The 16801-nt window shown below is 35.1% G+C and overlaps 1 protein-coding gene across 2 annotated transcripts in view; it reads right to left on the bottom strand.

The window, feature by feature from the left end:
* The window catches only part of ZNF638 (zinc finger protein 638), a gene marked incomplete at its 3' end in the record, with an annotated part of 58208 nt that overhangs the window by 36312 nt on the left and 5095 nt on the right, over positions 1–16801 (bottom strand). For both annotated transcript variants that reach the window (XM_084235058.1, XM_084235057.1), the window contains exons 2-7: positions 16146–16207; positions 10950–10988; positions 9832–10124; positions 8490–8764; positions 6527–6673; positions 5502–5624 (exon numbers count right to left, since the gene is read on the bottom strand). In XM_084235058.1, the coding sequence (XP_084091184.1) occupies positions 5502–5624; positions 6527–6673; positions 8490–8764; positions 9832–10124; positions 10950–10988; positions 16146–16207 (939 nt within the window). The remainder of the gene's footprint in view (positions 1–5501; positions 5625–6526; positions 6674–8489; positions 8765–9831; positions 10125–10949; positions 10989–16145; positions 16208–16801) is intronic.

Raw genomic sequence — 16801 nt, forward strand, 5'->3', positions numbered from 1 at the left:
GTGCTGTCTTTAACCCCTGCGGCACCAGGGAGGCCCTAAAATTCAAAATCTTCACCAGTATTTAAGTGGTGTCCTCTTTCTAGAGTCCAGTTATATGCAGACTGGGTCTCCTAGAGGTATCCACCATTGTCTTGCCTCTTCATCGTTTTAGGTTCAATCTTAACTAGTAGACCATAAGCTCCAAAGAGGGGTGAAAGCAGATGTTTTACTCACCACTGCATCTTCTGCAGTTATCGCAAAGCCTGATATATAACAGCTATTTTAAAGTTTTTTAACTGAAATGAATTTAGTCTTTTTTAATTCACTTGTTTAAATATAGTTTACAACACTTGATTTTTGTACAATGTTTGCTTTCTCCTCTCAAGTGTAGTCACCATAAAATTCCCACCAATTCACCTGTGTACCATCACCGTAGTCCCTTGTGCTCTTCCCTCCCCTGCTTTGATCCCTCTCTTTCCTTCCCCTGTAGAATGTCTCTGATTTAAAGTAGCCTGTTAATTTTGGTTTTTCATTTTTTTTTCCTGATCTCTACTTAGTTCCCCTTATAGCCCTCCTATAATTGCAACTATCTGATATTTTTCTTTTTCCTTCTGGCTTATTTCACTGAACACAATCCCTTCCAGCTCCATCCACATTGCTGCAAATGGTGTGAGTTTATCTTTTTTGATTGCTGAATAGTATTACACACACACACACACACACACACACCCCACTTCTTCTTGATCCAGTCATCTATTTTTGCACATTTGGGTTGTTTCCATATCTATTGTAAATAGTGCCGCAATAAACATAGGGGTGTAGGTATCCTTTAGAATTAATGTTTTTGTATTCTTTGGGTAGATCTCGAGGAGTGGAACTGTTGGGTCACATGATAGCTCCATTTTTATTAGTTTGAGGAACCTCCACGCAGCTTTCCATAGTGGCTGAATCAGTTTGCATTCCCACCAGCAGTGTAGGAGAGTTCCTTTTTCTCCGCATCCTCGCCAACATTTGCTGTTGCCAGTTTTTTTAATATATGCCATTCTTACTGGTTTAAGATGGTATCTCATTGTGGTTCTGATTTGCATGAAATGAATTTAAATGCTCATCTGAATTTTGACTGTATCCTTTCAGCTTTATCTTCCTGTTACTCATTAGATTGTCCATAAATTTCAAATCACTGTTTCATTGCTTCCCAACATCATTTTTCGTTTCCATACAATCCTCTTGGATCTGTTTGTTCTAAATTTTAGATGTAATTGCCCTGTGAACTTGCTGATAAAACACTAAATTGAATGTTTTGTAATCTTTTTTGTGGGGGGAAGGGAGGTGCTGTTTGTTTTTACAGGTGTTGAGTTACAGCACTATTAATAGTTGCAAGGGTTTTATTTTTGGAAATCTGATGATACTTTTTTCTACATCAAGGACTCTTGCCTCTTTAAGAAAAATTTTGTGAATACGGACATGTGTACATTGGGAAAAAGAATGCTTGCTTTCATCAGAATATTAGAGTGGTGGTAGAGAGAGCAACTCAAAAAAGTTAATCATTTTTTAGAATTGAGGTCTATGCTGGCAGATAAAGAATGACAAGATAATTGAGCTTCTGTCAGAGTTGTACAAAGCCATATTTTAACCCTTCAGGTTTAAATAATGGGTTATGGGAGGTTTCGGGTTTTTTTGGTTTTTTTTTTTTTTTACCTTTTCTGTAACATCTCTTTATTGATTCCAGAAGCAGCAAAATGGAGAGAATGTTCTGTGAATCACAGCCAGAGTCAAAGGCAGTCCTAACATGAAACAGCAAATGTGGGCAGAAAAGTTTTTTCTTAGTTTTGACTACTCATGCCAAAATTAAGATCTGGACCAAGAAAGCGATGCTACAGCCCTTCTTTTTCCTAGTTTGGGCTTCGAGCCTATTCTGCCAAGGTAATTTGTTACCCCTGTGGTTAACAGGCCAAAAAGACTATCTACATATTTCCAATCTGAAGAACCCACAACCACCAGAGAGGTCTGTTGTGGATACACTCCAGTCAATCCACAGGAATAGAAGTCATGAGTTCACAACAGAAGTCATGAGTTCACCTTCTAAAGTAGCTCCTCAGTACCAATCCAAACCATATTTAGTTGAAAAATACTACTGTCTTTGACAGGTAGATGGCATGCTTTTTAGTTTCCAGTGCTACTACTTTCCCCTATTCATTACTATAAAAATCAGTATAATAAGCAGGGTTGTACTCTTAGGCTTATGCTGCTATAATATCAACCTTATCTAAAAAGGTATCCAGCTTTGCGCAGTGGCAGTATCGTAGCCAATGAGGTTTATCCGAGGCGCGATTATTGCTAATTAAAAAGGTATCCAAAAAAATTATTTAAAATTGTTTAAAATACTTGAGTACCCTGATATATTTTAATTCACCTACTTTCCCAGATTGTTTTTCAGAACTGGAGAAACAGTTCTTAAGCACAGAGCCACTTAATTCTCCTTTCTATTCTCAAGTTTATTAATCTGCCCCAAACCATAACAAGTTGACTTGACTACAGATTAGTCTTCTAACTGGACTTCAGTAATCTTATCTCTTTCCCCTTTTAATCAATCTCCTAAGCTTATCATTTGCCTGGCAGACATAATTCTGCAGATAACTACCACATGAGTATTTTCAATCTATCCATTTTATTACATCATACCCCTGTTCAAAACCTTAAATAATATTTAAATGTTTTCAGGATAAAATTTAAGTTCTTAAATTATGCATTCAAATTCTTGCTTCCTTTTGTTGTCTGCAACTAGAGGTGATTATATGTCACAGTACTGGTAAATCAAATGTAAATGAAAGTTGTTAGGGAACTCATTATTCTGGGAGAAAAAAAAACCAAAACCTATTATGTTCTCAATTTTTATTCCTTCCTTTCTGCTTGGAAGATAGAAATGACACAAGATAGTACAGCAACCACATTAAACTGAGAATGAAAAATCATGTTAAGTATGATGGAGCAGAAAATAAAAGATTGTGTTCCTGAAGATATTATGCAGTTGCTGCACCAGTCATGGACCACCTACCTGCAGAGTTCCTGTTATGAAATCAATAAGCCTCTCATTGTTTAATAAACAACTGGTGAGGCTGTTATTTGAAAGTAGAAGAAATTCTCAATGATAAAATAAGTAGGATTACCATATAATTAATTATTTTCAAATTAGGACAGTGACATGTAAAAGGTGTAAACTAAGATGGTAGGTTACTCTAGTAGTGATTAATAAGAAAACAGAGGGAAAAAAATAAAGATTCTTTCTCTAATAGCAATGTATATAATAGTTACAACATATACAACTAAATATAAATTAAAATACAAACTTAACACACCCTCCAAAAAAATGTACAGTAAGGTTATGGAAAAAAATATATATTAAACTTGTCAAAGACATCAGTGTAAAAACATAGTAACAGTACAAAACACAACAAAGCAAAAACGGACAACTGTAAATCGGAGACATACTGCAGGGGAGGAGGAAGGAGAGGCATCAGAGGGAGGGAGGGAGGGAGGGAGGAGCACAGGAGACTGAGGTGATGGTGCACCGGTTCACTGGTGAAGGAAATTCTATGGGGACTATACCTGAGGGGGTGGCGTGAAGCAAATACTGTTTAAAAATGAATAATGATGTAAAAAATTTAAAAAATTAATATAAAAAAAACTTGTCAAAGAACACTAAAGAAATCTAAATAAATGGAGATATAAAGGCAAGCTTTTAGCTTTTTTACAATAATAGTAGTATTGTAAAAATTTCAATACAAACACAATTCAATTTCCATTAAAATCCCAATAAGGAGCAATCAAATTTCCTAAAGTCAAAATGCATAGAAGATGGCTAAAGGACAGGTTTCCTGGGCCTCCCTGGTGGCACAGGCGGTTGAGCACAGTGCTGTGAAGCTGTCCACAGCCTCTGTGGTGCCTGTTCGATCCCCACCGTCCTCGAGAGCAACCCACATAGCGAGCAGACCTCTCCTGTCTCACCCCCTGCTCCCCTCAGCAGTGTATTTCATCAGTCTGCCTGTTCTGTTCCCCTATCTGTCTCTGGTGGATCCTCTCACCCTCCTGGGCATCTGGCCTGTACCCGGGCTCTTGTATAAATAAAAATAAATCTTAAAAAAATAAATAAGACAGGTTTCCTGAGTCATTGCTTCCCTCAGAAATACTGAGAATAAGCACCAGGAGGGAGCAGACACATCTAGAATGGGACTACAGAAGTGAGGATCAGTTTCTCAGCAAGGAGGAAAGTCAAAAATCATCAGTAAAGGAAGGAAAAACTGAGAAACAGTAAGTCAGGAAGTCAGCATAGTTCACTGTGACAGCATAGCCTGTTCCATCTTTCAACTAGGTGGAACCAGGTGACCAGAGACAGAGACCGAAGTAGAGAGTCCCTGGTGTAGTCTCAGGGCTCCCAGGATTGTCTGTGACCCCCAATCCACAAAACCTCCAGTCTGCATTTACTGGGAGGGGGTTGGAGGCCACAGTATAGCATATAACACAGTACAGAATGTAGAAGTTAAAACAAATGAGAAAAATCTGTATGTACTAATGCAGTTGGATGCCCAAATCAAATTCTTTATTTTTTAAAGATTTTTATTTATTTATTCAAGAGCCGGGGTACAAGCCAGATGTGCTAGAGGGTGAGAGGATTCACCAGAGACAAAGCGGGGAACAGAACAGGCAGACTGACCGAAAAATACTGCTGAGGGGAGCAGCGGGAAAGACAGGAGGAGCCATGTGGATATCTTCATGGCCGGTGGGGATCAAACCCGCACTGCAGAGGCTACAGACAGCTTCACAGCACTGCGTTCAACCACCTGCACCACCAGGGAAGCCCTCAAATTAAATTCTTAGTTGAAAAATGTATGCTATAAAGGAACTAGGAAGCAGGTATTCTTCAGCAAATAAATAACACACAATCACACACATACAGACACACACACACACACACCCTCAAAAATTATTGGATATTTTTAAGTAATTCTAGAGTCATTAACTATGTATATATAAAGTAAAACATAGAAACTAATATAGAAAAATTAAACCCTTAAACACTGATACTTCTAAGAAAGCAAGAGACTCCCAAAATTAATGTACTGGAAGATAAAATTTTACATAAAGTTCGAAATGGATAAAACTCAACTATGACTATTAGAAATCAAGTTAGGGATTACTTTTCTGGAGAAAGAATAGTATAAGGATTCCGAAGTATGCAAAAGATTTCCAATATATGTCAATGTCAGTTTGTGACCTATGTAGAGGTTTCACAAATGCTTGCTAATTTTGTTATTTTCTCCTAGTCTACTAGTAGCCTTTAATACTGTTCACAATACTTTATGTGTACATATAATGGTTGCTAATTTCAGTACATTTGAATTTACACACTGCAATCAAGTGACTGAACATTCTTATTTCATGCCTTTTTCTATATACATCATACTTTAAAACATTAAACTGAATATCAACATAAATGAAACATGTAAGATTTAAATCCAGTTTACCTGTGGTTTTTTCTTTCCTGGAAAACATACTTTCACAGTTTTCCCTTTTATAAGAATAGGTGTTGTTTCAACGAACTTCATTACTGCAGTAATTGTCTCTTTAAACTCCATTTCTATGTAAGCCTAAAATGAAATGTAGTCCATTATTAGTAAAAATCTAACTTAAATTTCCCTGCATAACTGAATGCTCTATGTGGAACATAAAACTAAAATTTCCTCAAATCCTGGTTGTTTTTAATCGCCTTTTTTTTTTTTTTTGCTAAAGCCATAATTTGATCTTTAGAATGTTTTCACATATGAAATAAACATTTAACCCAACAGAATTTCTCTAACAATACTAAGAAAAGAAGAGGTAAGTCCATCGCAGGCTCATGAACAGTAAGAAAATGAAAGGGAGGACTCACTGGACAGAGAAGGCAGGACCTGGTCTAGAAGCTCCAAGTCTGACATTTTCAAGTCTTCTTGCAAGGAAGAAAAACATAGACAACTATATTCCCTAGTCTTATCTCACAATTTAAAGTTCTGCTTAGTCAAGGGCTACTCATAGTTTTAGTGACCTCTAATATATTCCACATGTAAAAAATAGTTATGAAATCATTTGTTTTACTATAACCTTATTGGTGTGCTAATGCAGTGGCTAGCATTCTACAGACTACCACCTGCTTCTGAAAACAAGATATGCCCATGCTCACTCATTTATACATTATTTATGGATGCTTTTGTTTTACAATGACAAAGCTGAGTAACTGCAATCTTTGCTTTTGTTTTACAATGACAAAGCTGAGTAACTGCAATCTTATGGCAGCAAAGCCTAAAATACTATCTGGTACTTTACAGAGAAAATATGCCAACCCCTGCTATAAAGAATGTAAAATGGCTTCTTGGGAAGTTGTTCATTCAAATCTAAACATTTACATAACTCTCAATCAACAACTCTCTATGTAGTAAAAACAGCTAAAACATCCATCAACAGATTTTAAAATAATGGTTTTGTATGCACTTTTAGTATAGACTGGATGACTCACCTCCTTTCTATATGGAACAATAAGGACATCTTTAACTTTTCCAAATGGTTGAAATATTTTTCTAATCTCTTCTTCAGTACAGCCATCCTCTGGTAATTCAGATATAAGAAGAACTGAACCATAATGCAAAGACTGGTCTTTCCGAAGCTATTTTTGAGATAAGAAAATTTAAAATAAACGAAAGTTAAACCACAGTGTACAATATAAGTAATTTCCAATATATATATATTTTTAAAGATTTATTTATTCATTTACACAAGAACCAGGATACAGGCCAGATGCACGGGCGGGTGAGAGGATTCACCAGAGATAGAGCAGGGAACAGAACAGGCAGACTCACAAAATACACTGCTGTGGGGAGGAGCGGGCGCAACAGGAAAGGTCTGCAGAGCCATGTGGGACCCTCACCAGCTGGCCGGGATCAAACCAGCGCTGCAGAGGCTGCGGACAGCTTCACAGCGCGATGCTCAACCGCCTGCGCCACCAGGGGAGGCCCGATTTCCAATATAATTTCTTCTATGATTAATTTTACTCCTACAAACACTCTTTTCTAAGTATTTTAACATAATAAAGGAAAATATTTACAACTCAAATCCGACAATGGTTGAGTTCATATGAAACCAATTCAGATGTTCTTTTCTGTTTAGAAGCATCTTGTAATAAATAGAACCTATAAAATCTATTAAAGAGTAGTCGATCTATTAAAGAGTATTTTCCTTATCTGCACAATCCATGATTTGTGAAGCTGAAATTATAGTTGTGTTCTCTCTGTTCTAATTGAGTATGCAACCTAGATAGGTGTTAATATTTTACAAGATGCAGATGTAATAAAATTCAAATGCACTGTCTATGTTAAATTTCTCATCTATGGTAATACAACACACATTTGATAATCTGCCAATGATACAACACTCATTTGATAATCTGCCATACTGCTCATATTCTGAGGATGTTTTATATATTTCTTTACTGTAACAGTAATTTGATATATACAATAAAAAAACCCCTTAGCATTATGGGGACTATAACCAAGATGAAAATGCATACTTTGTGCAAAAATGAAAAATGATGTAAAAAATATATAAAAATTAAAAAATAAAAAAATTTCAGCTTTAGTAGTCAACAGGTTAAAAAAAAAAAAAACCACCAAACCTAGCATTTTAACAAGAAATTTACGTCAAATACACCAAATATGGGCCTCCCTGGTGGCTCAAGGGTTTAAGCACTACACTATGAAACAATCCGCAGCCTCTGCTGCATGAGTTTGATCCCCAGCCACCGGCCAGGGAGCAACCCACATGGCAAAGCAGATACCTCCTGTCTCACCCGCTGCTCCCGTCAGCAGTGTATTTCAGTGGATCTGCCTGTTCTGCTCCCCACTCTGTCTCTGGTGAATCCTCTAACCCCCCGCATCTCTGGCCTGTACCCCAGCTCTTGTATGCATAAATAAATCTTAAAAAAAAATAAATAAAATTAAAAAAATACACCAAATATATCAGTTCCCAGAAGAGACTATTCTACCTAAAAGCAGATTATTCTACACTAGACAACAGGGTATTTCACTTACGAACTGTACTACCAAAAGTATAAAATAGATTGAAAATGACCAGTTCTCAGTAGACACACTGAAAGCTTTTTAGAAAAGATTACTAATAATGCTGGTGATTAGGGTCACTTCCCCAACTCACAGTAATCTACTTGAGCAGTTATAAAAAACTTTAAGCCATCAAAGTGCTCTCACTTTTGATACATCAAAATGACAACCCTTCACAATTTGTAAGCTACTGTACTTTTATATCAAAAGAGAAACCAATTAAGTATTCCATTATCGACATAATTTAACAAGTCACTATTCAAATTTTTAGAAATACGTAAATGAAAAAATTCAGATAATTCAGTTTTCTCTCTGTGACAACACAAATGTATGCGTACACTTGCACCAATAAAGCAGAGAACTACTGACCTTACGCTGGAGAGAAACAGCTTTATCAGAAACTTGTTTAGATTCTGGTAAGGTGTCATCTTCAACATTCTTAGATTTATAACGAGTAGAATGTCCTAAATTTGAATCACTCTTGGTAGAGGTTGTCGATTTAACTGATGTTTTTGATCCACTAACAGTTTTAGGCTTTAGTGCTGGTAAGTTTCCTTTATCAACTGCTTCAAGATGCTTCTGTTTATTGAATTCTGACCCATGCCCGGATCGTTGTACTACATCTTCTAATGCTTTTTTCCTATCTAGTAAAAAGGATATAAACACAACCTCAACTGAAAAGAACTTAAGGTAAAAATAATCTCACCACATTATTAACAAAAATAAAAATATCTCAACTGCTCAAATATTCATCACAGAACCATTCTCTGGCCAGAGTCTGTAAACACACAAAAAAAAGTATATCTTTTATTCTTCACTCAAAAGGCTTTTACATCAAGTTCCTTTGGTTTCAGTATCCTTTTACTTTCTTAAAAATTGAGGAATCAAAGTGTTTCTTCGGTTAAATTTATCAGTATTTATCATATAGAAAATCAAAATAGAATCTTAAAAATATGTATTAATTTAATAAACCATTAGATTGTATCTTATGAAAAATTTTAGTTGCCAAAACAAAAAGAAAATTAGTAATATGAATAGCACTATTGTGTATTTTTCCAAACATTTTACTATTAGATTTAAAAACAAACATCTGAATTCTCTTCTCTGTTCCTGATCTCATCTCCTGGAAACATTATTTTAGTTGAAATATACAAAAGAAATCCAGCTTCACAGAAATATAGTTGGAAAAGGAAAGACCTTGCAGACCTCTGAAAAGATCAGAGAATATATACACACACACACACACACACATAAAAACCATTTCTGGAGAAGTCACTAAACGAGTACTAAGGCACAGGTTAAAAACATGAATAATTTCAAAAATACATTAAATTAGTTCACTGAAGATATATCTATTATCAGTTATTAAGGCAAACTAAGATGCTTATCCATACTTGGTTTTTAAATTTGATGCTGCAAGAGCAGATATACTCTCCCACAAAATAAGGGGAAGAAAATGCATTAGGTTAGGATGTGCAGATTTCACAGAGCAATTCTACAATGAGATAAAATGGAATATTTCATTTCTTTAAAAACTTCAAAATGGAAGAGCTGAGACAAAAAGCTCAAAACACCAACTTCTGCTATATCTGACAGTTTATGCCACCATCTCAAGCTTATTCAAAATAAAGAAATTTGAAAAATTCAAGCCAAAAAACCCTAAAAAATAAGTAGTCACAATAAGTAGACTTATCCATGACCATAAGCGTACCTGATGATCGCACAGATTTCCGTAATGTTCTTTCAGGGCTAACTGATCGGTAGCATTTTGGACTACCTCTATATAGATGTCTCATTCGATATGGTGAACGGGATCTAGATCTGTATCTAGAAATGAAACGATGGCAAATTCTAGGACTTCGACTTCTCGGTCTGTATATATAACGCATTGGGCTTCGAGATCGATGCAATCTGTGACTTGGGCTTGATCTCCTAGAAGGTCTAGGACTGGGGGAATGAGAACGTCTTCTTGGTGTTTCATTTTCTTTTCTATTGCCCTCATTTCTACAAAGTACAAAACACACCCAAGATTCAACACTTCCATGTAAAGTTAAATTATATGACCTTCTTAAAACAGACTATCTGTAGTACCAAACTCTGATACCATACATTTACTTAAAACAAAGCCTATTTTGTTATGATGCAATTCAGTGTTATAGATAGATAAGAAACAATCAAAACATATAATCAATACTTTAATAAACTGAGTCTCTCTGTCTTGACTAACTTATAGAAGAATATCATCAACTTCTTGGATTTCTCTGTTCCACAATTTATCTAATTATGTTTTCAAAGTATTAAGTTATCTAAAGAATTTAGAAAATGACTTACAAAAGCAAATTTTTCCAACAATTTCCCCTGAAAGACTATGTCACTTACAAATATTTTTTCTGACTGCTATTCTTTTGTATATATGTGTACATATACACACACTATACACACACACACGTGTATATATATGTGTATACACACACACACAGAAGCACACACACATTGAATAAGGACCCCCTCTCCACCCCCAACACAGCATGCAAAGCATCATTCCCAATCTTCTGGGCATTTACTATCAATCTCACAAATATAAAATAATAAAAGCATAAGGTATTTTCAGGAAAGACACAAAATAGTAGTATGCAGAGGTGAGTTACCACATTTGAGGGGGGTAATTAAAGAAAAATTCATAGAGGTTGTTGGATTTGCCTGTTTTTTGAAAGTAAAAATGGTGAACACAGGGTTCAAGTCAAAACAATACCTTCTTTAAAAAAGTATTTGCTTACTTTAAAAGTAAATTAAATTTCAATAATATCACCATTAAGAAAAACTAACTACCTTCTTGATGGGAGGATCTCAGGATTCCAATCAGGATACCTATGTTGAGAATAAATGATATTAATGAACAATTAAAATAAGACTACATGGCTTAATTAATCTTCCTCTGCAGGGAAGAGGGTTGCTCAAATCTTAAGTTTATATAATGATTTATAAGTATATTAAAATGCAGAAATTTTTCTTGGATACAAAATATTTTGAGTATCTAATTCAATAACAAAGGTACTAGTAGGTAATTCAGTTAATAGAAACACATTCCACATACTATAATAAAGGCCTTAAAATTTATTTATATAAAACAAACTGTACACATAAAATGTGTTAAGATATACAGAGGTGGTACAAGATAAAAGCTTAGGTAGGAGTTTTAAAAGACAGTTTCCCTATTTTGCAGAACTATAGGGACACCATTCTCCAGAATGCTACATTGAATGGTGCCCTTACATTGTACCAAGTGGTCTGCAGAGGGACACATATGTAGTGAGAGAAGTCAAGAGAGAAATCACACAAAAGGTTGCTCTTCAGGTCTTTCTGATAAAGGTCTATAAATGGGCACAGACCAGATTAGATTAAAGGAAGGTGTATGATCTGTTAGAGGAAGTGGTCTGGGTGCACCACAGAAGGAATTAGAACAAATTATGGGGGGGGGGGGGACCTGGAGAGGTAACAGGGACAAATATTGAAGGTCCCTGTAATTAGGTAAGCAGGGTGCACATAAATAAAAGAAAATGGAGAATCATTTAACATTTCTGAAGCAAGGAGAACATAAAAATATTTTCAGACCAACTGGATAGAGGTATCTGGAATTAGGGGAAAAGAAGGGAGCTGGTATATCTAGAAAGTAGGCATATAGACACCGTAAGTGAAAGTGAGACTAACACAGAATTGAATCTATAGAAAAAAAGAGTTGAGGACTGAATCTTATGCACACCAACACTTTCGAATAGAGCAAACAAAAATGAATCAATGAAAGAAATTAGGAGGAAATCACTGGAAAAAAATGAGAGGAATAGTAACATAGAAACCTAAGGAAAGACATCTTCATCCTCTCCTTTCTAGAGAATCAGAACTTTAAAAGTTAACTGGAAATAGTGAATAAATCATTAAATTCCAAATATTCAAGAATAAAATTTAAAAAAAAAAAGAAGAGGCGATCCAGGTAAGAAAATGGATCAACAAGTCACCTGGCAGGAAAATAAAGACAGGTCAAAACCTTAGTAAAGGTAATGTGGTTTTTTTTGTCATTGCTATTTGTATCACATTATTTAACAGGTTAATTCAACAGCAATTCTCAATTCCCTTTACCTTGCCTGTCTCTATTACAATAACAAAAATAACAAAATATTTGCTTCCTCAGTCTTATTAGAACATAACCAGTGATAAAGTCTAACAAATGAGACATAGGTGCAAAACCACTGGCAAACTTCTGAAAAAGCTTTGTGCTCCTTTCTTCTTGCCTTGAAAGCAAACAAAATGCCTGGAGCATCTTGTAACTATTAAGTGACAAACTATGAAGAATCCAATATTTCATCATCTATTATCAAAGACTATAAAAACAGGTGTACTTTTCTGGAATCTACTTTCACATTTTCAAAACTTCTGTTAACAATGTACCATCTAAGAAGATCAATTTCTGGTCTTTGGTATGGTATTTAAAAGCAAAACCTTTGGAATCAAAAAAAGTTGGATGTAAGTAGAGGTGTTGCTACTTAACACTCAAGTATCTTAATGTCATTTACTTAATATATCATAAGCCTTAGCTTTCTCATATGTACAATGCTGAAAATATAGTTGGCTACCAATACACAGAAGTTATAACTTCCAAAGTTTTCCAGTTTATGGATTCACAAAAGCTTTAAAACCATTTATTCAAAAGTTGTTAATAATGTTTTAGGTCTTTACAAGTTTGACCACTAGAATACATGTTCTTGTCTCTGCTGCCAGGGCAGTAAGACACAGCATGTTTACTATTCTGCGAGTAGAATGTGGACAACCTGTATATTGCCTCAAGAGTTTAAAGTGGGTTTCAGAAGCATGAGCCTCCTTACATAGTAGGCAATATAACATAATGGCTAAGAATGAGGAACCCAAGTAATTGAAATTATCTGTCCCCAACAGCAGTAATACATCACCTTAAAGTTTAAGTGACAAAATGTCCATCCTGAATTTAATAAGAAAACAAAGTAGTATAGAATGTGGGACACTCTATTAGACAACTTTACTGGACTTTTCAAAAGAAGTCAGCATCATGAAAAATCCTTCTCCTCAACGCCCCATCCCCAAAAGGTAAGGAAGGCATTGTTTCACATTAAAAGAAACTGCAATGCATGAGTCTTGATTTGGACCCTAAACTGGGGAGTTAGAGGGGAAGATACAGGGGTAACAGACAATTATAAATGGTATTTTGGAGAAAAAAGATCATTTTGGAAACAAGTGGGAAATTTTGAACTTGGTCTATACAGAAGGCATGAAATTGTTAATCTTCATGAACATCTTATATTATAGTTATAATAGAAAAATTTCCTTACCTTAGGAGATAGACATTGAATTGAGTGAGGGTCATAATGTCTGCATTTTATTTTCAAATAGTTCAAAAATATATACATATATAGATAGATAAAATAGATGTGGCAAATGATAATAATTGGTGAATAAAGATAAAGAATATATAAATACTAATTCTTCAACTTTTTGTACCTTAGAAATTTTTTTAACATAGAATGTTGAGGGAGGCAATCTGGGACTTACATCCATGAGCTAGACAGACAATTTGTGCCAATTATTTGCTGTATATCAAGAAAGTTATCTATGCCCCAGTTTCCTTACTGGTAAAATGATGAATAATCATTATACATATATGTCACAGGGTTGCTTTGAAGGTTAAGTAAATTATGTAAAGCACTTAGAAGAATGAAATAATAATAATCAAATAGGTAGTATTATTTATAAATTTTAATACTAAAACTCTGAGACACTGTATCTTTTCTCTAGTGAACCAATTATTCTAGTGTCAGAATCCATAAAGATCCAATAAAGACAAAGAGGGAAGTGACTTATGGAAAAGAGTGATTACCTACATACAGATCAGTAGAGGAATGACTAAACAGATTAAGATATAGCAACACAATGGAATACCATGCAGCTTAAAAAAAAACAAAGACTGGCACAGCATACATTCTGCCACAGAAGAATCTCAAGCACCCTAATCAATCTAACTTATTTTTTTTTTCTTGGTAATGGAGAGAGCACCATAAAGGAATTCTTCAATAGTACACAACCTGAAAAAAGGTGAAAAGGTAGGGTAAAGTAAGGAAGCTGCAGGCGTGGAAAGCATCTGCTTTGAAATCATGGTCCTATGGACATGTACAAAGAAAAAAAAAAGAGCTTTAATGGCATACATGTCATTTGCCCTAGTAAATCAATAGCAGTACATGTAGCTAAGAAATCTCTTTGCAGCAATGAAAGCCTACCTACAGCAAATAACTCACTCACACCTAAAACCTTCACCTTTATGAAAATTATATATCCAACTAGGTATCTGGAAAAAAACTGTGCTTTAAGAGAGATTTTCCATTTATAGTGGCCATAAGGTCTACCTGAATGCAGATAACAAATTACCTTCAAATTACCATATGAAGGTAACTTGTCTCCACAATATCTATAAAGGGAAGCAATTCCAACCTCTATTTCTCAATCTGTGTGTTTCAGGTACAGCTGCTATCACATTTAATTACAGGCATAGACACATGACACCAATGTAAGTAAAACACCCCACTCTCGGAACCATTATAATTGGTTCAGAGATGGACAACTAACTCAAAGTGAACCAAGAGAGTCAAACCAAGAATATATGCAGGAGTTATAAGCAAGAGAGGTGCCTTTTCTTTTTTCCCAACTCCTGAAAATACCAAATCCAGAACAGATTCGGAACTGTAAGGGTCATTCTGCTTCATGGAGGAAGTATACCTGGGATGCCACAAGACCAAAGCAGGAAAGAGCCAAAACCAAAAAAAAATATTTTGTTTCAGCATCCAATTTAGAAACTAGAACCATACCTTAAGCTCTCCGGTTAAATGAGTAAATTCCCTTACTTTACAGTAAATTCCCTTACTTTACAGTAAATTCCCTTACTTTACAGTTACTTTGAATTATGTTCATTACTTACAACAAGAAGAGCACCGTTAATCTCAAAAAAAAAAAATTCCATGTTTTCATAAAAAAAAATCTAAACAAAACAGTTCCCACAAATCCCTTTGCCCAAGAATATGTCACTATCATAGTGACCAGAAACTAGCCACCAAACTCCATCAGCCAATTTCATGATGCTGAAGGAAAAACAATTTAACTTTATATTACCCTAAGGAATACGAGAATAGTATTAAAATCACACTTCTCACCTTCAGAGAGTTCGTGTCTTAATTAAAGAAGGAGAGATGGGGCCTCCTTGGTAGGGCAAGGGGTTAAGCACAGCGCTGTGAAGCTGTCCACAGCCTCTGCAGCATGAGTTCAATCCCCGGCCCGCCAGGGAGCTAGCCACATGGCGCAGCAGACCCCTCCTGATGTGCACAATGCTCCACTCAGCAGTGTATTTCAATCTATCTCCCTGTTCTGTTCCCCACTCCGTCTCTGGTGAAGCCTCTCACCTCCCACACCTCTGACCTATACACTAGTTCTTGCATGCATAAATAAATAAATCTTTAAAAAAAAAAAAAAAAGGAGAGATGGAAGAACTGAAGAACCAACGCTAAGGAACCATCCCATCTGCTTAGTTTATCTCCTACTTAACAACTGATTCTGAAAATAGATTCTAAGCCAAAGCTGCCTACCTGAAATTAAACACTGGTATTTGGTTTGGGTTGGTTTTTAGTTATTCATCCTTGAGAAACCTCCTATAATTAGAGGGAGGCAGGGGATAGGAGAAGGAAACACAATCTACTCTAAAATAGATAAATCATATAAAAGAAGGCAAGTTAGCAAGGAATGAACTAATAATATTACAATTAAATTAGGAAGGTGTCAAAAGAAAGGATAATATTTAAATTTCTTCTTTTGGAAAAAAGTTAAATATGTATCTACAAAAACAGGAAATTTCTAAAAATGTTCTTCTTCAAAATACCACATTAAAGATTAAACACCCACACCTAAACAACTATCTTGTAAATCTGCCACTATAAAAAAAGAAAAAATTGTTCTTACTGTTGACGTAACTGTCGGCAGCTCTCAATATGAGTGGATGTATTTTGATGCTGAATCCAATCCTATTGTGAAAGGAGAAAATTACCAAAATTAGAACATTCCTCATACTGACTAATAAAGTTTTTAAAAATGACACAGCATACCTTTGTTTTCAAAAAGTAAGCAAATATAGTGGTAAATAGCAATAAGTACTGAATAAAATTTTCACAAACAAAAATAAAAGGCCTCCACACAAGGGTACTCAAAAGGCTTCTAAACAAATGTACTCAATACCATACCTCACTGATTCATTTTAGAACATTTTAGTATTAAAAAAAACTTCAAAATAAAAATCACACCCATGGACACTCATTTTTTAAAGCAAATATATACATGAACTTGAAGAAAACAAAAGCGAGGATCAGAAATAACCCACCTCAAACACAAAAATACTACAAGCACACAAAAAACTCTACAGATAAAATGGAATCTGAGATGGCATCTCCAAATAAAAGGTCTCAATGACTCAATACCTCTAAAATTCAAACTACCAGCAATATTATCTACCTCTTAGGATGGCACCATTCAAACAACTTATTCACTATTATTGACCAAAAAAAAAAAAAAAAAGCAAAAATATGAAAAACTGCTGCTGATCAAATCTAATTTATTTCCAA

Source organism: Talpa europaea (assembly GCF_964194135.1).
Source record: "Talpa europaea genome assembly, chromosome: 6".
Taxonomy (NCBI): Eukaryota; Metazoa; Chordata; class Mammalia; order Eulipotyphla; family Talpidae; genus Talpa; species Talpa europaea.